The sequence below is a fragment of the Nycticebus coucang genome, chromosome 22 (genome assembly GCF_027406575.1).
Source record: "Nycticebus coucang isolate mNycCou1 chromosome 22, mNycCou1.pri, whole genome shotgun sequence".
Lineage (NCBI taxonomy): Eukaryota > Metazoa > Chordata > Mammalia > Primates > Lorisidae > Nycticebus > Nycticebus coucang.
In genome coordinates this window covers 47,172,446-47,197,501 of record NC_069801.1, presented here as the reverse complement: position 1 = coordinate 47,197,501, position 25,056 = coordinate 47,172,446, and the positions used below count along the sequence as shown (strand labels likewise).

Below are 25,056 nucleotides of genomic sequence, written 5' to 3'. Positions count from 1 at the left end.
CCCCGCACTCCCGTTCCGCCCCCACTCCACCGCGGTAATTGAATTGTCACCTGCCCCCATCCCGCCCCAGGGCGCCAGGGCTACTTGGGAAGCTCGGCCTTGCCAAGCGCCCCCGGCCAGGGAGAGCGGCGCAGCGGAGCCGGCGCCCCAGAAGCCGAGGGGTTACACACGTCTACGTAGAGAGGCGCACCGGACACGGTAATTAGGAGCAATTCACACGCTCTCGGGCGCACGGAAACTACTTGTCACGATGTTTTCAACGCTTCTCCTCACCCACTTTTCTCCACTCCTTCTCTGGCGCGCCCCTCCCCTCCCACAGGCACACAGTGGAGCTTTTGGAGTTTCGAATCTTTCGGACTCTGTAGAATGCGGGGCTCCCCGGGCGCGGGCCCGGCCAATCAGAGCGCCGTCTGCCTCCCCTGGCCAATGGCAGGCGCCACATTGTTGTCCAATTCTGTCTAATGGAGCCCTAAGGAGCAACAATAGAGCGGGCGAGAGCCTCATTGAGAGTCTGGCAGCGCCGGGCAAGTGGGCCCTGGCTGCGCGCATCGTCCCACGCGCACCGCGAGGGGACGCAGCACCGCGAGAGCCTGGTCGCGGTTCCAACCAGCCGGCCCCTAGACGGGCCTCCGACTCCGATTTCTGACGGGAGGGTTGGACTGCGCTGCGTTCTGAGGGGGTCCGGAAGTTGGGACATGGTGACTGAAAGAGGGTGACGTGGTCAGATAAGGGGCCAGGGGAAAGGGGAAGAGGCCAAGAGCGCCAGCGTCGCGAGCGGAGCTGGGAGGCTTGTGTAGCTCCAGCGGAGGAGGATTCAGGAGCCCAAGGCAGGTACTTGAGGGCCTCTGGGAGCAGGGGAGGCGACCTGGTGTGCAGCCCCTGTTGAGGAGGCCTGGGCCCAGCGGGCCTTAGGAACTGCGCAGGCCCCAGGGTCTGGGAGAAGAGTCTTCGCTCAAGGAGAGGTCTGGGATTCTAAGAAGAGCCACCGGGATTCTGTCCTGGTCTCTGGCGAGGACCGGCTGGGGTGGGGAGCAAGGAGACCGGGGTGGAAGCTGGGAGCTGGGCCTGCTTGGGCCTTCTGGGACTGCGGCGCGGGTGGGACTCCCGTGTCCATTCGGAAGGCGACTCCCCTGCTCTGTGCGGCCTACTGAGCGTCCATGTCCCAGGAACCCAAATCCGAAACCAGAACGCAGGAAACTGAGCTTGAGCAGGGTCCCTTGGGGCCCCAGAATGGGGAGGGCGTGTCTGACGATTCTGTTTCTGAGCTCGAAGGGGAGGGGAGGACAGTGTGAGGTGGTCATCGAAAAAGATCCCCTCCTGCAATGGCTAACTTTTCGAAGGATACTTCTTCCTCCTGGACTACTTCCTCCAGACTACAAAGATAAAAAATTGTACCACAGGTTTTGCCCTATCTCCGCCCCTAGCCTTTGCCTGCAGGCTTGTTTTCTTAAACACTCTCCTCTTTTGCGGAGTAGACACTGGGTCCCAGACATTCTAAATCAGCTGGTTTTTGCTGTTTTCCTTGTCCATCAAGCTAATCTTTGGGTCAGTTTACCTATCCAAAGAAAGTTGTTTTTGGTTGAATTTTCTCTTTAATGCTTCCCTGGCGTCCTAAACTCAGCTCCACACCCATTTTCTCTTCCACTCTCTGGAGGCCAGCAATATGGAACTTCTAGAGTTCACATTTTTTACCGGTTCCAGGACCACTGGACCTAAATTTGCCCCTGAGTTGTTTCCTAACCCTCACTCTACTTCCTACAGCTATTTTTTTTTCCCTATTTCGGATTTTTCTTTTGAACTCTCCAGCTCCCACCTGCATTAAAAACCACCACCAAACTTACGAAATCCCGGACCAACAGCTCAACTTTGCACGGGACAGCTCTCTCCTGGCTCTTCGCCTTCTCACCAACCTGAACGTTTTATTCTGGGCTTTCATGTTTTGTCTTTGGCATTAGCCTTAACTGTTGGACCAATTTTTTTTTTTTTTTGTCTAATCCGAGTCAAGCAAACATTTCTGTCTACCCGCATCACCCCAATTAAGCTAAGCACCTGGGGATGATATCTTCTTTTACAAATCTGGGTTACATCCATCTGAACTAGTGACTTTCAAACTTTGTCTATTTTTTCCAGTCGAACCACTGATTCTAACGAAATCTTACCCTTGGTGCATAAGTCAGATACACAAGCAGTTGTAGTGGGCCTGGGGTGGAGGATCTCCGACTTAGGAGATTCTCACTGCACCTCCTCCCAGCAATTTGGAACCGCTAAGCCAAACTTCTGAGGCCAAATTTTCCCCAAGTTTGGGTTCCTCAAGGCTGCGCTGTTGCTTAGCGCACGGTGTGCTCCTCACCTGGGTCTCTCTCCCTTTCTCATCTTCCAACTCAGGTCGTGCCATGGAGCTGCGCTCGGAGCTGCCCAGCGTGCCTGGCGCGGCAACAGCGGCGGCGACAGCGACCGGGCCGCCTGTGGCGTCAGTGGCGTCGGTGGCAGCGGCGGCGGCGGCGGCGGCGTCGCTGCCAGTGAGCGTGGCTGGCGGCCTGCTCCGGGCGCCGCCGCTGTTGTTGCGGGCGGCGGAGAAGTACCCGCGGACGCCGAAGTGCGCGCGATGCCGCAACCACGGCGTGGTGTCGGCGCTCAAGGGCCACAAGCGCTACTGTCGCTGGAAGGACTGCCTGTGCGCCAAGTGCACGCTCATCGCCGAGCGCCAGCGCGTCATGGCGGCGCAGGTGGCGCTGCGCAGGCAGCAGGCGCAGGAGGAGAACGAGGCGCGCGAGCTGCAACTGCTCTACGGCACTGCAGAGGGCCTGGCTCTGGCCGCCGCCAACGGCATCATCCCACCACGACCCGCCTACGAGGTCTTTGGCTCGGTGTGCGCGGCTGAAGGCGGGGGCCCAGGAGCCGGAGCGCCCGCGGGGACCGGAGGCGGGGCAGCGGGCGCAGGGGGCGCAGGTGAGCGCACGGTCAAGCGGTGGGAAGAGGAACCCGAGCCGAGCCCAGGGGGGCGCGGCTCAGGGACTTGTCTCTGTACAGAAAGAGTTGGAGAGCAGACTCTTCTCCAAACGCCCCGATTACTAGTGTTCGCCGCTCACCCAGCTCTTGATACTGAGCAGTGACATAAATCTGCATCCTCCTCTTTTGGAGCATTTGCACTTTACTCCTTTCTCCTACCGCGGGCTCAAATGTAGACGCTTTAATCTTAACTCTCTACCTAAAAGCAGGCAGGTTTCCACTGCTCCGCGGTGTGGAAACGTGTGCGTCTTATCTTGGCTCCGCGCTCCTCCACGCGCTGCCTTTCCCTCCACTCCTTTCCAACTCTCCTTGGTTATCCTAAGCCTCGACCACTCTACTTTTCCTCGGTACTGAGCTGCTCCCAGTTCCTTCCCCCTGGAGAGCTGCACACCGCGCCCTCCCTCACTCCAGCTGTTTTTACTCACTTGTCCGGGTTTTCTCCGAGTATGTGTCTGACTTCCCTAGATCCTTTTCCTTTTTCTTGTCTACTCCCTGCCTAGCCCCACCTCCTCCTTTTAGAGTCCCTTGACTTTTTTGTGGGGAGGCCAGAAATTAGGCTGGGGCCACGGGAAAGGGGCCCTTGAACTTAGGTCTCAATTTTGGAAAGGGTGAATTAGAAGGAAGGGTTCTACCTCCACTTCTTTGGAGAGGCGTGGGACTTCCTAGATACTTCAGCTAGAGTGCCCAGGGCAGGGTTGCCTCTTGGAATCCCAGGAGTGGAATGGAATCTTCTAGTGTGTCGTATGGGCAAAAGTTAGGTTTGGCTTCTTTTTGAACCCTGGACCAGGCTCTCCAGGGCAAGGGGAGACTGGGAAGCCGGTTAAGGGTGGAGGTATTGGGGCACAGTTTTGGGAAGAGCAAATCTGAGTTCAGTGGGTGGCACAAGTGGTCCAGGTTCTGAGTACAAAAAGAGCAAGCCCAGGGGAGAGAGACTGGGCCTTAGAGGTCCAGAGAGGAAGCAAAAAAAATGAGGGACACTGGAGCCGAGTGAATGAGGCTTGTGGATCTTAGAGGGAGAGGAAACTGAGATTCAATGGGCTGAGGTGCTGTGGGTGAGGTCTTCTTGCAACCGCTCCTCACATCCCCTTTTATCCCCTCCCAGAGGCCAAGTTGCAGAAGTTTGACCTGTTCCCCAAGACGCTGCTTCAGGCAGGCCGCCCAGGCAGCCCGCAGCCACCGCCGGTGAAGCCCTTATCACCCGACGGCGGGGACTCCGGTCCCGGGACGTCGTCCCCGGAGGTGCGACCCGGCTCAGGCTCGGAGAACGGCGACGGCGAGTCCTTTTCGGGGTCGCCCCTGGCCCGTGCCTCAAAGGAAGCAGTTGGCAGCTGCCCGGGCAGCGCTGGGCCTGGCGGCGGCGGCGAAGAGGACAGCCCGGGCTCCGCTAGCCCTCTGGGCTCTGAATCCGGTTCCGAGGCTGACAAAGAAGAGGCCGAGGCCGCGCCGGCTCCAGGGCTGGGCGGAGGCCCGGGTCCACGGCAGCGGACGCCGCTGGACATCTTGACGCGAGTCTTCCCGGGTCACCGGCGTGGCGTCCTGGAGCTGGTGTTGCAGGGTTGCGGCGGCGACGTGGTGCAGGCTATCGAGCAGGTGCTGAACCACCACCGCGGAGGCCTGGCGGCTGGCCTGGGCACTGCCGCGCCCGCGGATAAGGCTGCCCTGGGTGCTGCAACAGCTGCAGACGACACATGGCCGGGGCGCGTCGAAGCCGCTGCCGCCGGGGGCCCCGGGCTACCGGCGCCGCTGCAGGCCGGGCCCGCAGCGCCCCCACACCACAGACCCTTGCTGGCTGGCGCCATGGCGCCCGGGGCGCTGGGCTCGCTGAGCAGCCGCTCGGCCTTCTCTCCACTGCAGCCCAACGCCAGTCACTTCGGCGCGGATGCAGGCGCCTACTCGCTGGGCGCGCCGCTCGGCCTCAGCCCTCTGCGCCTGGCCTACTCCGCGGCAGCGGCACACAGCCGCGGCCTAGCCTTCATGGCGCCCTACTCCACCGCCGGCCTGGTGCCCACACTCGGCTTTCGCCCGCCGATGGACTACGCCTTCAGCGATCTCATGCGCGACCGCTCGGCCGCTGCTGCCGCGGCGGTGCATAAGGAGCCAACCTATGGCGGAGGCCTATACGGGCCTATGGTCAATGCCACCCCTGAGAAGCAATAAGGCGAGGGGCCCGGCAGCCGGGCGTCCCCCAAACAGAAACCCCAGCCGTGTCCCCGCCGGCCGCTGGTCCTCTTTACTCAGCGCGCTCTCTGCGCCCCGGCGGGGTCCTCCCACTGCAAGGTGGCTTTTTGGTTTTGTTTTGGAGGGTGAGAGGGGGAGGACTGAGCAAAGGAGAAGCAGCTACAGGTGCGGATGTTTTTGGAGAGGGTGCTGTGGCCTGGATCCTCGTGCCGCCCCAACCCCACCTCCTCCCAACCCCTCCCCACAGTTCCCCCAGCCCCCTTTTCAAAAGGCTGGGGATTCGTGAGAATTGAGAGGCTGTGACCGCAGCGCGCACTCTCCTGAGGCTCCTTCAGCTGTGCTCACCCCACCCGCCTGCGCTCTCTGAAGGATGGCGGGTTCATCCAGAGTCTCTCCTGTGTCTCCCCGTCTTCCCAGCCCCCCTTTAAAAATTTAAATATTTGCTCTAACAAATATAAATTTAGGATGTATAAATCTCTTGGCACTGAGTCGAGTCTTTGGGGCACACATATATATCGATATCAATTGTAAAAAAAAAAAGGAAACAAGTTCTAAGGTGCACTTTCCTCGTTGCGGTATTTGTCGCTCTCTTTGTTGCTTATGCCGATAAGCATGGGTTTCCTTGGTGCGTGTGAGTTTTTATATATGTATAAATCTATATATACTCTATACATATATATATATACAAGCCAGTGTATAATGTTATAAAATGGAATTCTAAGTTATTAATTGTAACCTGTAGGTGACCTCGGTATTAACGTGAAAAACTTCAAAAACAAGACAAAATGGAAAAAATTAGACTATGCGCGCATTGTACTTATCAGGTTTATAGATCAAATATATTGTAAACTCGGGACGAACCCTGCCCACCTGCCCCTCTCGCCTGCGACCGATCTCTCCCTAAGGAGCCGTCGAGGTGCGCGCTGAAGCAGGAACAGAGTGACTGAGCCAGACCGCCCGCTCGCGGGCCATCCTCGCCTCCTGGGACTCGCCAAACGCCCGGCTGGAGGGCCGGCAGCGGAAAACGCTGCCGCAGAGCAGCACTTTGTGCTTTCCTTTGCATAGATATGAGATAGAAATAAATGTTATTTTCTAAAAAAACTACGCCGAATCCCGTCCTGCTTCCCTCCTCGAGCTGCCGGGAAAAGTCTTGATTTCCCAGGGGGGCCGCCGCGGTGGCGGACAGGAGTTTGACCGTGGTCCCGCAATTGGTCAACCCTTGGGGGTTCTAAGAGAGGGAACTTCCTGTGGCGGCCTGGAGGGCCCATCCTCTGGAGTGGTGCGAAACTCAGAACTTTTGGAGGAGCGGCGCCCTCTGTGTACACCGGGCTGGGCGCGCTGGTTGAGGAGGGGTCGCCTTGCCGGTGCTCTCGGTCCCGAATCGCTGGCCGAGATTTCACTGGGATCGGGGCCCAGTTCCCACCCTCCCGGGGGTACAGCCCTGGTCCAACCGTGGGAGAGCTTTCCTTCTCTGAGAGGTTTGGGACCGAAAGCAGTGGAAGGGACAGAGGCCGCGGTTCTCCCGCTGCGACCTGGGGGTTATTGGGGGTGTTGGGTTGGTGCCTTCCGTGCAGCAGGGTAATCCGATAGTGGCCGTGAGGACGCGCCTTCGATCCAGACAGACCTCAACCCTCACCCTTTCTCACCTTCCCTCCTCACGCCGGGCCGACCCCCTCCTTCAACCTCTGGTCCCTCCCCTCCCTGCAGGGTGACTCCCCCTCTCCAGAAAAAACAGCGCCTCCTCCCCTCGGCTAGGCCCGGCGATATCCCAAGGTAAACTTCTGGGGCCCGCTCGAGTTCCGCCAGGCGGTGAAACTTAATAGCAGGACAAGAAAACGGTTTAATAAAGAAGGGCTTTAATAGGGAACTAATTTGATTGAGTTGCCTAATTCCACTTTAATTGGAAAGGGGGTTTGGCTGTTTGGTTATAAAGTGCGAGGGTGAAGATGAGATGGAAGTGGGGGGAGAAGGAGCGAGAGAAGAAAGGTGCCGACAGGAGAGAGACCAGTCGAGAAAGGAAGTGAAGAGGGAAGGAAAGAAGAGGAAGAAAGGAGAGAGTGGTTAGGAAGACGAGAAGGCGGGAGAAATGGCCGGGCAGCGTGTGAAGTGCGAACTTCCTTGCCCTTGGCCGCCGCGGCGCGCTCTCCACTCCAGCTTCTGCTAGGCCTCCGGACTCCTCAGCCGGGCGATTCTGGCCGCCCCATCCCCGGCCTCTGCTCCCTCTACAGCCAAGGGGAAGCTAAGATCAGTCGGGGTCTCTTGGTGTCGGAGGGACCGACACTGCTCAGACCGACCGCAGGAGGTGGCCTATGGGCCTTCTTCACTCATTCTCAAGAACATCTGGAGCATTATAGATGTCAAGATGAGCACCATTTTAGAGACATAGTCACGCTCTGTCCACCCGGCTGGAGTGCAGCCACAGCACCACTGAAACCTCAAACTCCTGGGCCCAAGTAATCCTCCCACACCGGCCTCGGAGTAGCTGAGACTAAGGCGCGCCCATGGCTGGCTCATTTTTTAATTTCGTATAGAGACAGAGTCTCGCTATGTAGCTTAGACTGGTCTGGAACTCCTAGCCTCAAGTAATCCTTCTGTTTTGGCCCCCCAAAGAGCTGGGATTGCAGGCGTGAGCCACCCCACCTGGCCAGATTTCAAGATTGTTATTTTAGTTGATCCTCACAGCTGGGGAGAATCCAGGGAGCTGTTTATCAGTGGCCCAACTTTATAGGAGGAAGAAACTGAGTTCCGAAGTGGTTCCGGGACTTGTCTAACTGTGCAGGGATCCTGGATCTAACTCCTCGCCTCTCCTCCGCCCTGGCGGGCCCTCTCCTCCGCTCTGGAAGGGTCTCTGCTGGCCCAGGGTGGCCTTCACTGGACTGTGAGGCCGGCGGGAAAGCGGCTTGCTCATCGCGCCCTCAGTTCTCGGCTGCCAGCATCGTCCCTAGAATTCCGGAGCAGTTCCTGAGCTGTGGGGTAGCGGGGTTCCCAGGTTCGTCCTCTCCTGGGCCGTTTGCACCTCTGTGGCTCAGGCCCCGCGACGCAAGCACCGGGCGTTCAGTCACAGCCTTTGGCCTCTAGCGAATTCCTTTGCCCAAGGCGCGCCCTTGACCCACACTGCCCATTGCCCAGCCAGAAAGAGTGAGGCGCAGAGAACCGCAATCGCTGGCCTAGGGCCTCTCATTCAGGGCAGGAGGAGTCGGATTGGGTTCCCAGGTGGCGGTGGGTGGGTGGGGGCGAGAGAGTGGGCGTCACTGGTTCTCAAAACCTTTACAGCCCAAGGTTTTGGGAGGGGACGGCAGCTGGAGCTTGGAAGAAGCTTGGGGTCCCCCGTTCTCAGCCTGCACTTGCACCTGGAAGGGAGAGGGCAGCGGTGGCGAAAGCATTACCTCTTTTCCTCCCAGGAGGAGAAAGGGAAACGGGCGTTCCTTCCTGACAGCCACTGTCCATGATTATTCTCGAATTCTCACTGAAGCCAGTTGGAGCTGGCCCTGGCCTGGGCCCTGGGAGGTCATGGACAGGAGACGACCGACTCGACTCAAGGAAGAATTAGTCGTTTTGAAATCGTTTTCTTTTTCCTCCTCCCCCCGGCCCCCCGCTTTCCCCTCCTCTTCCTGCACAGCAGCAGCAGCTGCACACAATTGAGCACCTACTGTGTTCCAGGTCCTATACTAAGCATGTTCCCTACCAGGACCAGTGGATGAGAAAGAGCCGGTAGCTGGGATCTAGCCTCTGTCACTGGCTAGGGTTATTCATTCAGGGATCACTTCAGTTAGCAAATATTCAATAAATATTGACAGTACGTCAGACCCAGTTCTAGGACCTCGGGAACCCAAGTGCGTGTCAGGCACCCTCCCTGCCCTCCCAGTCTGGGGGGTGGTAAGAAGGGGCAGCGTCTGAACAGGGAGAAGGCTGTGCCCAGGAAAGGCACTTCACCCGGGTTTTCTCCTCAGTCAAATGGTGCCAATAGTAGTGTCAGTGTCCCTGGGTGCTGTGGGGATTAAATAGAATAACATGTAAAGAACTCTTAGCTCAGTGCTTGCTCACAAGGTGTTCACTATTACAATTCTCCACAGGGTGGTGGTGTCTTATTTAACAAAGGAATAAACAGCTCAGAAGGACTGAGTAGAAATCCTGTGAAGTGTTACAGATTATGGGAGTCACCACACCCAGAGCAAGGAGCCACAGAGACAGGTGGGAGAGGTGGTTCTGGAAATGAGGCTGCAGCTGAGTCCTGAGGGGTTGGTGAGGTTGGTTATCTGAGTCCTGGGGTAGGAGTGGATGAGGGAGTAGTGGGTTCCTGCTGGACCAGCAGGTGGAAAAGGATGACGTGGGGACAGGCTGTTGAGGTTGGACAGAGTCGACCATGGAACCTTGAATGCTAGGTAAAGGGGCCTGGGTTTCAGATGGAGGGTACTGGCAGCTCTGGACAGCCATCCCTGATGAGAATGGTGTTTGGATTTGGCAGAGTATTAGGAAAAAGGCCAAAGTCGGGTGGTGCCTGTGGCTCAGTGAGTAGAGCACTGGCCCCATATACCGAGGGTGGAGGGTTCAAACCTGGCCCCCGCCAAGCTGCAACAAAAAAAATAGCTGGGCATTGTGTCAGGCGCCTGTGGTCCCAGCTACTCGGGAGGCTGAAGCAAGAGAATCACTTAAGCCCAGGAGTTGGAGGTTGCTGTGAGCTGTGTGACGCCACGGCGCTCTACCTACCGGGGGTGAATAAGAGTGAGACTCTGTCTCTACAGAAAAAAAAAAAAAAAAAAAGGAAAGAAAAGAAAAGAAAAAAAAAAAAAGGCTAAAGTCCCCTGAGGAGGAGCCATGAAAAGTGGTAGTACCAAAAAGTGACTAGTGGGAGCGTGGAGAGGACAGAAGAACTTCTTGGAGCCAGACCCCTACTGTGGACTGTGGCTGCTTCCCCAGGTGTCTGGTCTGGAATGACACTTAGAGATACAGGATCCTGGTGGAGACACTAGATCAGTGGGTGAGGGAAAGAAGTTCAGTGTTCAACATACACAGATGAGGGACTTACAGGCCTTTAGGTTTGGACACCACATGATAGAAGAAGGCCACAGGGCCATGAGAGGGATGAGGTGGCCCAGCCCCTGACCCCAAAAGACACGGGACTCCCCTAGTGGAGCCCAGGGGGCTTGGAGGGGTATTGAGACCCACATGTAGGGATTCTGACTGTCCTCTCACCATTTCTTAAATCATTCTCTTAAAATTTCTCACCCTGTTAAGGTCATTTTTCTGGGGTAGGCAGCCTGTTCCTGCGTGAAAATTGCGGGGCTTCCTGCCTATGGATGTCCTTTTAGCCTGTCCTTGCCCTCTACTCCCTGAAGCTCCAGCTTCAGTGGCTTTTCTCCCCTCTCTCACTGGCCCATCCCTGCATCCCCTTGCCTCTGCATTCTGAGATTCCCCTAATAGACCCTGCCTTTTCCTGCCTCTCTGCCCACACAGGTCACCTCTGCCTGGAAACCACGTCGCATTTTCTTATACTTTGAGGACTGTCCTCACCTCCCCTAAGGCCCAGCTTCAGGTGGATTTATTGTGATACCAAAGGTGCTTAAACTTCAGGACTCCTGTCAAGGTCTTTGTATACATAGTCAAGTGACTTTTTTCTTTCTTTCTTTCTTTTTTTTTATTGTTGGGGATTCATTGAGGGTACAATAAGCCAGGTTACACTGATTAAGTGACTTTTTCCTTAAACCTCAGGAGGTCCCATTAAAAACTGTACCTACCACTGCCCAGCTTCTGACAGCATGTTCCTGTTAACTATGGTTGTTTAACAAACGATCCCAACATTTAATGGTTCAGACCATTATCATATCATGATTTTCTGTGTCAGGAATTTGGATAGGGCTTGGCTAGGTCATCTTTTGTTCTGAAACTGTTGAACAAGATCCCTTGGTGGTATTCAGCTGATAGATATGTTGGTGTGGAGGGTCCAAGATCACTTCAGTCACTTGTCTGATTTCTTGGTCTGGTGGCAGAAAGGCTGGAGCCAGCTGGGCAGCTGATTGGGGCACCTATGTGAAGTCTTTCCATCATGGAGGCCTCAGGATATCAGCCCTCTTACACACTGACTCAGGCTCCAAGGCAGTTGTTGCAGCGGGCAGAGTGGAAGCTACATGGCCACTTGTGATCTAGCTTTATAGGTCAGAGACATGTGACAAGATACTTACCCCGTTTCCCCGAAAATAAGACAGTGTCTTATTTTAAGGTGTGCTCCCAAAGATGAGCTAGGTCTTATTTTCAGGGGACATCTTATCTTTCCTGTAAGTAGATCTTATTTTCGGAGGATGTCTTATTTTCGGGGAAACGGGGTACGATTTTTCCAAGTGATTGGCACCCAAGTCACACTGACATACAAAGAGGGAAATGAATTCTCTTCCTCCTCTTTGTCATCCTCTTCCTCTTCCCTCCAGAGTGTATCTCAGGAATAACCGGAACCAGATGCTCAAACACCCTTCAGTTGAGCCAGAGCTGCTTTTGTCCATCTCTTAGATTAGCTATACTCTAAGGCAGTGGTTCTTAACCTTCCTAATGCCGCAGCCCTTTAATACAGTTCATGACCCACAGGTTGAGAACCACTGCTCTCAGGTGTCGTCACATCAGGCAAGCTTTCTCCATGTGAAGTGCAGATGGCCACCTGTGGCCTCAGGCTCATGTCCTACTTTCCCTTCCAGTAGTTAACACATCTTGGAGCTGACCCACTGAGTAGACTTTTGCAGCTTTCCATCCCAGAACGAATCTCATGACTGCATGTTTGGGCCAAATTCATGGTCTCATTCCTGAAGTGGGGCAGGAGGCTGCTCAGGCCAAACAAACCACAGAAACAGTACAGGGGGATAGATGGTTCCCCCAAAGGAAAACTGGGTAGAATAAAGGGAGGGAGGGATACAAAGCAGGCTAGAATCTGCTCCTGTGTCCTCCCTGAAGCCAGTCCTCTGAGACCCAGGCATTGACAGGGTATGGGGCCTCCTGGAAAACAAAGCTTTCAAGACAGCTGAATGTTTGCACATTTCCGCCCTAAATAGTCTTTGTTTTACATTTTAGGGTAGAAGCTTTATTTTTCCATTTGTGTTTCCAAGGGATTCTGCAATGCTCCAGGCATTCTTTTATTTTTTTTTTATTGTTGGGGATTCATTGAGGGTACAATAAGCCAGGTTACACTGATTGCAATTGTTAGGTAAAGTCCCTCTTGCAATCATGTCCTGCCCCCATAAAGTGTGACACACACCAAGGCCCCGCCCACCTCCCTCCATCCCTCTTTCTGTTTCCCCCCCATAACCATAATTGTCATTAATTGTCCTCATATCAAAATTGAGTACATAGGATTCATGCTTCTCCATTCTTGTGATGCTTTACTAAGAATAATGTCTTCCACGTCCATCCAGGTTAATACGAAGGATGTAAAGTCTCCATTTTTTTTAATAGCTGAATAGTATTCCATGGTATACATATACCACAGCTTGTTAATCCATTCCTGGGTTGGTGGGCATTTAGGCTGTTTCCACATTTTGGCGATTGTAAATTGAGCTGCAATAAACAGTCTAGTACAAGTGTCCTTATGATAAAAGGATTTCTTTCCTTCTGCGTAGATGCCCAGTAATGGGATTGCAGGATCAAATGGAAGGTCTAGCTTGAGTCCTTTGAGGTTTCTCCATACTTCCTTCCAGAAAGGTTGTACTAGTTTGCAGTCCCACCAGCAGTGTAAAAGTGTTCCCTTCTCTCCACATCCACGCCAGCATCTGCAGTTTTGAGATTTTGTGATGTGGGCCATTCTCCCTGGGGTTAGATGATATCTCAGGGTTGTTTTGATTTGCATTTCTCTAATATATAGAGATGACGAACATTTTTTCATGTGTTTGTTAGCCATTGTCTGTCGTCTTTAGAGAAAGTTCTATTCATGTCTCTTGCCCATTGATATAAGGGATTGTTGGCTTTTTTCATGTGGATTAATTTGAGTTCTCTATAGATCCTAGTTATCAAGCTTTTGTCTGATTGAAAATATGCAAATATCCTTTCCCATTGTGTAGGTTGTCTGTTTGCTTTGGTTGTTGTCTCCTTAGCTGTACAGAAGCTTTTCAGTTTAATGAAGTCCCATTTGTTTATTTTTGTTGTTGTTGCAATTGCCATGGCAGTCTTCTTCATGAAGTCTTTCCCCAGGCCAATATCTTCCAGTGTTTTTCCTATGCTTTCTTGGAGGGTTTTTATTGTTTCATGCCTTAAATTTAAGTCCTTTATCCATCTTGAATCAATTTTTGTGAGTGAGGAAAGGTGTGGGTCCAGTTTCAGTCTTTTACATGTAGACATCCAGTTCTCCCAACACCATTTATTGAATAGGGAGTCTTTCCCCCAAGGTATGTTCTTGTTTGGTTTATCAAAGATTAGGTGGTTGTAAAATGTTAGTTTCATTTCTTGGTTTTCAATTCGATTCCAAGTGTCTATGTCTCTGTTTTTGTGCCAGTACCATGCTGTCTTGAGCACTATGGCTTTGTAGTACAGACTAAAATCTGGTATGCTGATGCCCCCAGCTTTATTTTTGTTACAGAGAACTGCCTTAGCTATACGGGGTTTTTTCCGGTTCCATACAAAACGCAGAATCATTTTGTCCAAATCTTGAAAGTACGATGTTGGTATTTTGATAGGAATGGCATCGAATAGGTAGATTGCTTTGGGAAGTATAGACATTTTAACAATGTTGATTCTTTCCATCCATGAGCATGGTATGTTCTTCCATTTGTTAATATCCTCTGCTATTTCCTTTCTGAAGATTTCGTAGTTTTCTTTATAGAGGTCCTCCACCTCCTTCGTTAGGGATATTTCTAGGTATTTCATTTTCTTTGAGACTATGGTGAAGGGAGTTGTGTCCTTAATTAGCTTCTCATCTTGACTGTTATTGGTCTACACAAAGGCGACTGACTTGTGGACATTGATTTTATATCCTGAAACATTACTGTATTTTTTGATGACTTCTAGGAGTCTTGTGGTTGAGTCTTTGGTGTTCTCTAAGTATAAGATCATGTCGTCAGCAAAGAGGGAGAGTTTGACCTCCTCTGCTCCCATTTGGATTCCCTTTATTTCCTTGTCTTGCCTAATTGTATTGGCTAGAACTTCCAGCACTACGTTGAATAGCAAAGGTGACAGAGGACAACCTTGTCTGGTTCCAGTTCTAAGAGGAAAAGCTTTCAGTTTTACTGCATTCAGTAAAATATTGGCTGTGGGTTTGTCATAGATAGCTTCAATCAGTTTTAGAAATGTGCCACCTATGCCTATACTCTTCAGTGTTCTAATTAGAAAAGGATGCTGTATTTTATCAAATGCTTTTTCTGCATCTATTGAGAGGATCATGTGATCTTTATTTTTGCCTCTGTTAATATGGTGGATAACGTTTATAGATTTGCGTATGTTAAATCAGCCTTGCATCCCTGGGATGAAGCCTACTTGATCATGATGAATGACTTTTTTGATGATAAGCTGTAATCTATTGGCTAGGATTTTGTTGAGAATGTTTGCGTCTATGTTCATGAGTGAGATTGGTGTGAAATTCTCCTTTTTGTTTGGGTCTTTTCCTGGTTTTGGTATCAGGGTGATGTTTGCTTCATAGAATGTGTTGGGGAAAATTCCTTCTTCCTCAATTTTTTGTAATAATTTCTGCAGTACAGGAATAAGCTCTTCCTTGAAGGTTTGATAGAATTCTGGAGTGAAGCCATCTGGACCAGGGCATTTTTTGGTTGGGAGCTTTTTTGTTGTTTCTTTGATCTCAGTGCTTGAAATTGGTCTGTTCAGGAGCTCTATTTCTTCCTGGCTGAGTCTAGGGAGAGGGTGTGACTCCAAATATTGATCCATTTCTTTCATATTGTCAAATTTCTGGGCATAGAGTTTCTGGTAGTATTCAGAGATGATCTCCTGTATCTCTGTGGGATCAGTTGTTATTTCCCCTTTATCATTTCTGATTGAGGTTACTAGAGATTTTACTTTTCTATTCCTCGTTAGTCTGGCCAATGGTTTATCTATTTTATTTATTTTTTCAAAAAACCAACTCCTTGTTTCATTAATTTTCTGAATGATTCTTTTGTTTTCAATTTCATTGATCTCTGATTTGATTTTGGATATTTCTTTTCTTCTACTGAGTTTAGGCTTAGATTGTTCTTCTTTTTCCAATTCCATAATATCTCTTGTGAGATTGTTGATGTGCTCTCTTTCTGTTTTTCGAATGTAGGCATCTAAAGTGATGAATTTTCCTCTCAAAACTGCTTTTGCAGTATCCCACAGGTTTTGGTACCTTGTGTCTTCATTGTTGTTATGCTCAAGGAAGTTAATGATTTCCTGTTTAATTTCTTCCTTCACCCATCTGTTATTCAACAGAAGATTGTTTAGTTTCCATGCCTTTGGGTGGGGTCGAGCATTTTTGTTAGAGTTGAGTTCCACCTTTAGTGCCTTATGGTCTGAGAAGATACAAGGTAAAATTTCAATTCTTTTGATTCTGTTGATATTTGTTTTGTGTCCCAGGATATGATCAATTTTGGAGAATGTTCCATGCGGTGATGAGAAGAATGTATATTCTTTATCTTTGGGATGCAGTGTTCTATATGCGTCTATCAAGCACAGTTGTTCTAGGGTCTCATTTAAGTCTCTTATACCCTTGTTTAATTTCTGTTTAGAGGATCTGTCCAACTCTGTAAGAGGAGTGTTAAGGTCCCCTGTTATTATGGTATTATCAGATATCATATTGCTCAGACTGAGTAAGGTCTGTTTCAAGAATCTGGGAGCATTTCAATTGGGTGCATAGATATTTAGAATTGAAATGTCTTCTTGTTGTATTTTTCCCTTGACCAATATAAAGTGACCATCTTTGTCTTTTTTGACTTTAGTTGCTTTAAATCCACATGTATCTGAAAATAAGATTGCAACTCCTCTTTTCTTCTGAATTCCATTTGCCTGAAAAATTGTCTTCCAACCCTTGACTCGGAGCTTGAATTTGTCTTTTGAAGCCAGGTATGTTTCTTGCAGACAGCAAATGGATGGCTTGTGTTTTTTAATCCAGTCAACCAATCTATGTCTCTTCAGTGGGGAATTCAAGCCATTAACATTTATTGAGATAATTGATAAGTGTGGTAGAATTCTATTCGTCTTATTTGGTGAGAGTCCATTGCTTAGTTTTATCTTTTGCATCAGTGTGGAGGTTTGGTTCTGTCCTTTAATTTCTGAGTTCTTACTTTGCTGCTGATCCATTGTGGTGGTCAGTGTGCAGAACAGGTTGAAGTATTTCCTGTAGAGCTGGTCTTGTTGTGGCGAATTTCCTCAATGTTTGTATATCCGTAAATGATTTGATTTCTCCATCAATTTTGAAGCTTAGCTTAGCAGGGTACAGAATTCTGGGCTGGAAATTGTTCTGTTTAAGTAGATTAAAGGTAGATGACCATTGTCTTCTTGCTTGAAAAGTTTCATTAGAGAAGTCTGCGGTAAATCTGATGGATTTGCCCCTGTAGGTCAACTGGCGCTTACTCCTGGCAGCTTGCAGAATCTTTTCTTTTGTCTTGACTTTGGACAGGTTCATCACAATGTGTCTTGGAGAAGCTCGGTTAGAGTTGAGGCGACCTGGGGTCCGATAGCCCTCTGAAAGCAGTGTGTCAGAATCTTTGGTGATATTTGGGAAATTTTCTTTTATAATATTCTCTAGTATGGCTTCCATTCCTCTGGGGCATTCTTCTTCCCCTTCTGGAATTCCTATAACTCGTATGTTGGAACGCTTCATAAAGTCCCATAATTTTGACAGTGAACGTTCTGCTTTCTCTCTCTTCTTTTCTGCCTCTTTTACTATCTGAGTTATCTCAAAAACTTTGTCTTCTACCTCTGAAATTCTTTCTTCTGCAAGGTCTAACCTGTTGCTGATAATTTCCATTGCATCTTTAAGTTCCCTGATTGACTGTTTCATTTCCTTCAGCTCTGCTATATCCTTTTTATATTCTTCATATCGTTCATCTCTGATTTGATTCTGTTTTTGGATTTCCTTTTGGTTATTTTCCACTTTATTAGCAGTTTCCTTCATTGTTTCCATCATTTCTTTCATTGTTTGCAACATGTGTATTCTAAATTCCCTTTCTGTCATTCCTAACATTTCTGTATAGGTGGAATCCTCTGCAGTAGCTACCTCATGGTCCCTTGGCGGGGTTGTTCTGGACTGGTTCTTCATGTTGCCTGGAGTTTTCTGCTGATTCTTCCTCATGGGTGATTTCTTTTATCTGTTTCCTTGCCCTAATTTTCCTTTCACTTCCTCTTGCTCTTTAAGTTCTCGTGCCTGTGGACTGGCTCGGCCTTGCGCGCTCGGAGACGGGTGACGATCGCTGCTCGCAGGGTCCTCGCTCCAGGCATTCTTTGATTCAAAGTCATCCTTGTGATATGTCATAACAGTGTCATGGTCATGACATGTTATTATTCAAGTGTTTTTTTTTTTTATTAAATCTTAGCTGTGTACATCAATGCAATCATGAGGCACCATGCACTGGTTTTATATACAATTTGAAATATTTTCATCAAACTGGTTAACATAGCCTTCATGGCAATTTCTTAGTTATTGTGTTAAGACATTTATATTCTACATTTAGTAAGTTTCACATGTACCCTTATAAGATACACCCTATGTGTGGTCCCACAATTACCCTCTCTCCACCCCTCTCCTCCCCTCCCTATTCAAGTGTTTGAGTGCTTGGTGGCACTGCACTAAGAGGCTCAATATTTCTGCCTTTTTTTTCTGAAGATAGGGTCTCACTTTGTTGCCTGGGGTAGAGCACAGTGACGTCATCACAGAGCACTGCAATCTCACACTCTTGGGCTCAAGCAATCCTCCTGCCTCAGTTTCCCCAGCAGCTGGGACTATAGGTATGCACCTCCGTGCCCAGCTAATTTTGCTCATTTTTTTTTTTTTTTTGTAGAGACACAGTCTCACTCTTGCTTAGGTTAGTCTTGGACTCCTGACCTCAAGCAATCCTCCCACCTCAGCCTCCTTGAGTGCTAGGATTATAGGCATAAGCCACTGTACCCAGTTAAAGACTTTTTATTATGAAAAATTTCGAGTGTACAAGAAAGTCAAGAGAATAGTACCATAAATCCTTGTATGCTCATCACATAACTTGAATAACTATTTAACATTTTACCATATTTATTTCACCTGTTTTTTTCTTTGAATTATTTAAAAGTAAATTACAGACATTATAAAATTTCACTGTGAAATACGTCAATATACATCTCTAAAATATGAAGGTATTTCTTACCAAACCACAATATCATTAATATATTCTCAATGTTAAAAATAATTCCAGCTGGGCACAGTGGTTCATGCCTATAATTCCAGCATTTTGAGAAGCTAAGGCAGGTGGATTCCTTGAGGCCAGGAGTTTGAGATCAGCCTGAAACAACAGTAAGACCCCACATCTAAAAGTAGGTGGGCGTTGTGGCAGGTTCCTGTAGTCCCAGCTACTCAGGAGGCTGAGGCAAGAGGATCACTTACTTAAGCCCAAGAGTTTGAGGTATGGCACCATGGCACTCTACCCAAGGTGGCAAAGTGAGACTCTGTCTAAAATAACAACAAAAAGACTTTTGTTGGTAGTCTAAGTTCTAAATAATCCCTGCAGTGATTGAGTTATATACACACACAAAAATATATACTTTGTATTTATTTACATATATCACAAATGGCCACTTCATTATTTTTTGTTCAAATCCAGTAAAATTGACTTTTTCATGGTACATTTCTAAAAGTTTGAACATATATACATTTAGATTTGAATAACTACCATTTCAATCAGAATTCAGAACAGTTCCGTTGGGCCAGAAAACTTCCTCCTGCTAGGCCTTCATAATCAAACCCTCACCCCAACCCCTGGCAGCCACTGATCTGTTCCCCATCTTTATAGCTTTTTCTTCTCCAGAATGTCATATAAGTGGAATCCTAGAGTATATGGCCATTTGAGACTGGCTTCTTCAGCTTAGTGGAACATCTTTGAGGTTCATTCCACTCGTTGAACATGTTCACAGTTCATTCCTTTTCATTGTTGAATACTAGTCATCAATTGTATGAACATACCACTATTTGTTTATTCATTCACTGTTTTGTTTTGTTAGAGACAGGGTCTTGATCTGTTGCTAAGGATAAAGTGCAGTGGCATCATCATACCTCACTACGACCTCGAACTCTAGGCTCAAGGGATTCTCCCGCCTCAGCCTCTCCAGCAGCTGGGACTAAAGATGTGTGCTACCAGGGCCAGCTAAGTTTTCCATTGTTTGTAAAGACTGGGTCTTGCTCAGGCTGGTCTTCAACTCCTGGCCTCAAGTAATCCTCTTGCCTCAGCTTCCCAGTGTGCTAGGATTATAGGCATGAACCACTGAGTCTGGTCTATTTATTTACTGTCAAAGGACAATTGGGTTGTTTTAGTTTATGGTGATCATAAACCTTTATGATCATATGTTTTCATTTCTCCAAGTAGATAACTGGGAGTATGATTGTTAGGTCATATGGTAGCTTCATAAGAAATTGCCAAACTTTTTTGTATTTTCACCAATAATATATAGGCCAGGTCGCCTCACCAGTACACTTGATCTGCCTCAAGGTTTTTTTTTTTAATTTTTTTAATTTAGTAATTGTGTAGTGGAATCTTGTGATGGTTTTAATTTGCATTTCCCCAATGGCTAACGATCTTTTCATATAGTTACTTTTCATATAGTTACTTCCCATCCATATATCCTCTTTGGTGAATTGCCTTTTCAAATGTTTTGTCCACTTAAAAAAATTGAGTTTTCTTGTCCTTCAGTTTTTTAAAAATAACAGCTTTATTGACATATGACTAATATGCCATTGAATTTGCCTATTTAAAGTGTACAATTCAATGGTTTTATATTCCCAGAGTTGTGAAACTGTCAGCATAATCAATTCTGGAACATTTTCACCACACCCAGAAGAAATCCTGTACTTGTTAGCAGCCACTGTCCATTACTCCAAACTCCCAAATCCTAGAGGAATCTCTGTCTTTATTTTACTGTCTAATCTATTTTCTCTCTATATAAATTTGTCTAGTTTGAACAATTCATATAAATGGAATCATACAACAAATGGTCTTCCGTGACTGAATTTCTTTCACTCCACATAAATGTTTTCATCAGTTGATGGAAATTTGGGTTGTTTCCACTTTCTGGCTATTTGAACATACTGCTGTAAACATTTGTGTACAAATTTTTAGTGGATATATGTTTTTGTATCTGTTGGGTATACACCTGGGAGTGGAATTACTGGATCACATAACTCTATGTTTAACCTTTTGAGAAACTGGCAAGTTGTTTTCCTCAGCAGCTGCATCATTTTACAGGTGTCAACTTCTCCTCATCCTCCCCAACACTTGTTTTTATCCACCTTTTTGATTCTAGCCATCCTAGTGGGTGTAAAGTGTATCTCCTTGTGGTTTTGACTTGTATTTTCCTATGGTTAATGATATGGAGCATCTTTTCATGTGCTGTTTGGCCACTTACATATCTTCTTTGGAGAAATGTCTATTTAAGTCCTTTGATCATCTTTTTTTTGAGACAGAGTCTCAAGCTGTTGCCCTGGGTAGAGTGCTGTGCCATCACAGCTCACAGCAACCTCAAACCCTTGAGCTTAAGCAATTCTCTTGCCTTAGCCTTCCAAGTAGCTGGGACTACAGGTGCCTACCATAACACCCAACTATTTTGTTGTTGTTGCAGTTGTTATTGTTGTTTTAGCAGGCCCAGGCCAGGTTCAAACACACCAGCCTCAGTGTACATGGCTGATGCCCTATCCACTGAGCTGCGGGCACTGCCATTTGACCATCTTAAAGTTGTGTTGTCTTTTAATTATTGAGTTGTAAAAATTCTTTATATTTTCTTTCTTTTATTTTTATTGCTGGGGATTCATTGAGGGTACAATAAGCCAGGTTACACTGATTGCATTTTTTAGGTAAAGTCCCTCTTGCAAATGTGTCTTGACCCCAGAAGGTGTGGCACACACCAAGGGCCCCCCACCCCGCTCTTCCTTTCCCTCCCTCCCTCCTTTTTTCTCTCTCTGCTCTCCCCTTCCCCCACCCCCACCATGACCTTAATTGTTGTTAATTGTCCTCATGTCAAAATTGAGTACATAGGATTCATGCTTCTCCATTCTTGCGATGCTTTACTAAGAATAATGTCTTCCACTTCCATCCAGGTTATTTTTTTAATGGCTGAATAGTATTCCATGGTATACACATACCACAGCTTGCTAATCCATTCCTGGGTTGGTGGGCATTTAGGCTGTTTCCACATTTTGGCGATTGTAAATTGGGCTGCAATAAACAGTCTAGTACAAGTGTCCTTATGATGAAAGGATTTTTTCCCTTCTGGGTAGATGCCCAGTAATGGGATTGCAGGATCAAAAGGGAGGTCTAGCTTGAGTGCTTTGAGGTTTCTCCATACTTCCTTCCAGAAAGGTTGTACTAGTTTGCAGTCCCACCAGCAGTGTAAAAGTGTTTCCTTTTCTCCACATCCACGCCAGCATCTGCAGTTTTGAGATTTTGTGATGTGGGCCATTCTCGCTGGGGTTAGATGGTATCTCAGGGTGGTTTTGATTGCATTTCTCTAATAATTAGGGATGATGAACATTTTTTCATGTTTGTTAGCCATTCATCTGTCTTCTTTAGAGAAGGTACTATTTATGTCTCTTGCCCATTGATATATGGGATTGCTGGCTTTTTTCATGTGGATTAATTTGAGTTCTCTGTAGACCCTAGTTAACAAGCTTTTGTATGATTCAAAATATGCAAATAGCCTTTCCCATAGGTTGTCTATTTGCTTTGGTTGTTGTCTCCTTAGCTGAACAGAAGCTTTTCAGTTTAATGAAGTCCCATTTATTTTTGTTGTTGTTGCAATTGCCATGGCAGTCTTCTTTATGAAGTCTTTCCCCAGGCCAATATCTTCCAGTGTTTTTCCTATGTTTTCTTTGAGGATTTTTATTGTTTCATGCCTTAAATTTAAGTCCTTTATCCATCTTGAATCAATTTTTGTGAGTGGGAAAAGGTGTGGGTCCAGTTTCAGTCTTTTGCATGTGGATATCCAGTTCTCCGAACACCATTTATTGAATAGGGAGTCTTTCCCCCAAGGTATGTTCTTGTTTGGTTTATTGAAGATTAGGTGGTTGTAAGATGTTAGTTTCATTTCCTGGTTTTCTAGTCAATTCCAAGTGTCTCTATTTTTGTTCCAGTACCATGCTGTCTTGACCACTATGGCTTTGTAGTACAGCCTAAAATATGGTATGGTGATGCCCCCAGCTTTATTTTTTTACTAAGAACTGTCTTAGCTATACGGGTTTTTTCTGGTTTCATACAAAAGGCAGAATCATTTTTTCCAAATCTTGAATGTATGATGTTGGTATTTTAATAGGAATGGCATTGAATGGGTAGATTGCTTTGGGAAGTACAGACGTTTTAACAATGTTGATTCTTCCAATCCATGAGCATGGTGTGTTCTTCCATTTGTTAATATCCTCTGCTATTTCCTTTCCGAGGATTTCATGATTTTCTTTATAGAGGTCCTTCATCTCCTTCGTTAGGTATATTCCTAGGTACTTCATTTTCTTTGAAACTATGGTGAAGGGAGTTGTGTCCTTAATTAGCTTCTCATCTTGACTGTTATTAGCGTATACAAAGGCTACTGACTTGTGGACATTGATTTTATATCCTGAAACATTACTGTATTCTTTGATGACTTTTAGGAGTCTTGTGGTTGAGTCTTTGGGATTCTCTAAGTATAAGATCATGTCGTCAGCAAAGAGGGAGAGTTTGACCTCCTCTGCTCCCATTTGGATTCCCTTTATTTCCTTGTCTTGCCTAATTGTATTGGCTAGAACTTCCAGCACTATGTTGAATAGTTAAAGGTGACAGGACAACCTTGTCTGGTTCCAGTTCTAAGATGGAAAGCTTTCAGTTTTACTCCATTCAGTAAAATATTAGCTGTGGGTTTGTCATAGGTAGCCTCAATCAGTTTTAGAAATGTGCCACCTATGCCTATACTCTTCAGTGTTCTAATTAGAAAAGGATGCTGGATTTTATCGAATGCTTTTTCTGCATCTATTGAGAGGATCATATGATCTTTATTTTTGCCTCTGTTAATATGGTGGATAACGTTTATGGACTTGCATATGTTAAACCAGCCTTGCATCCCTGGGATGAAACCTACTTGATCATGATGTATGACTTTTTTGATGATAAGCTGTAATCTATTGGCTAGGATTTTGTTGAGAATTTTTGCATCTATATTCATGAGTGAGATTGGTCTGAAATTCTCCTTTTTGGTTGGGTCTTTTTCTGGTTTGGGTATCAGGGTGATGTTTGCTTCATAGAATGTGTTGTGAAAGATTCCTTCTTCCTCAATTTTTTGTAATAATTTCTGCAGTACAGGAATAAGCTTTTCTTTGAAGGTTTGATAGAATTCAAACCAGATGGTGTGAAGCCATCTGGACCATGGCATTTTTTTGTTGGAAGCTTTTTTATTGTTTCCTTAATCTCAGTGCTTGGAATTGGTCTGTTCAGGAGCTCTATTTCTTCCTCGCTAAGTCTAGGGAGAGGGTGTGATTCCAAATATTGATCCCTTTCCTTCACATTGTCAAATTTCTGGGCATAGAGTTTCTGGTAGTATTCAGAGATGATCTCTTGTATCTCTGTGGATCAGTTGTTATTTCCCCTTTATCATTTCTGATTGAGGTTACTAGAGATTTTACTTTTCTATTTCTCATTAGTCTGGCCAATGGCTTATCTATTTTATTAATTTTTTCAAAAAACCAACTCTTTGTTTCATTAATTTTCTGAATGATTCTTTTGTTTTCAATTTCATTGATCTCTGATTTGATTTTGGATATTTCTTTTCTTCTCCTGGGTTTAGGCTGAGATTGTTCTTCTTTTTTCAATTCCATAAGATGGCTTGTAAGTTTGTCGATGCACTCTCTTTCTGTTTTTTGATGTAGGCATCTAAAGCGATGAATTTTCCTCTCAAAACTACTTTTGCAGTATCACACAGGTTCTGGTAGCTTGTGTCTTCGTTGTTGTTATGCTCAAGGAAATTCATCATTTCCTGTTTTGTTTTTCCTGCACCCATCTGTTATTCAACAGAAGGTTGTTTAATTTCCATGCCTTTGTGCGGGGTTGAACATTTTTGTTAGAGTTGAGTTCCACCTTTAGTGCCTTATGGTCTGAGAAGATACAAGGTAAAATTTCAATTCTTTTGATTCTGTTGATATTTGATTTGTGTCCCAGGATATGATCAATTTTGGAGAATGTTCCATGGGGTGATGAGAATAATGTATATTCTTTATCTTTGGGATGGAATGTTTTATATGTGTCTATCAAGCACAGTTGTTCTAGGGTCTCATTTAAATCTCTTATATCTTTGTTTAATTTCTGTTTAGAGGACCTGTCCAGCTCTGTAAGAGGAGTGTTAAAGTCCCCTGTTATTATGGTATTATTGGATATCATATTGCTCAGACTGAGTAAGGTCTGTTTCAAGAATCTGGGAGCATTTAAATTGGGTGCATAAATATTTAGAATTGAAACATCTTCTTGTTGTATTTTTCCCTTGACCAATATAAAGTGACCGTCTTTGTCTTTTTTGATTTTAGTTGCTTTATATCCACATGTATCTGAAAATACATAAAATAAGATTGCAACTCCTCTTTTCTTCTGAATTCCATTTGCCTGAAAAATTGTCTTCCAACCCTTGACTCAGAGCTTTAATTTGTCTTTTGAAGCCAGGTATGTTTCTTGCAGACAGCAAATGGATGGCTTGTGTTTTTTAATCCAGTCAGCTAATCTATGTCTCTTCAGTGGGGAATTCAAG

The 25,056-nt window shown here is 46.7% G+C and overlaps 1 protein-coding gene across 1 annotated transcript; it reads left to right on the top strand.

Moving 5' to 3' along the window:
* Nucleotides 1–502: 502 nt before the first annotated feature.
* Nucleotides 503–6,283, top strand: DMRTA2 (DMRT like family A2). The gene is made up of 3 exons (XM_053576695.1): nucleotides 503–831; nucleotides 2,386–2,949; nucleotides 4,112–6,283. Exons 2-3 carry the CDS (start codon nucleotides 2,394–2,396, stop codon nucleotides 5,164–5,166), a joined length of 1,611 nt encoding a protein of 536 aa, XP_053432670.1. The 5' UTR covers nucleotides 503–831; nucleotides 2,386–2,393; the 3' UTR covers nucleotides 5,167–6,283.
* Nucleotides 6,284–25,056: the final 18,773 nt, after the last annotated feature.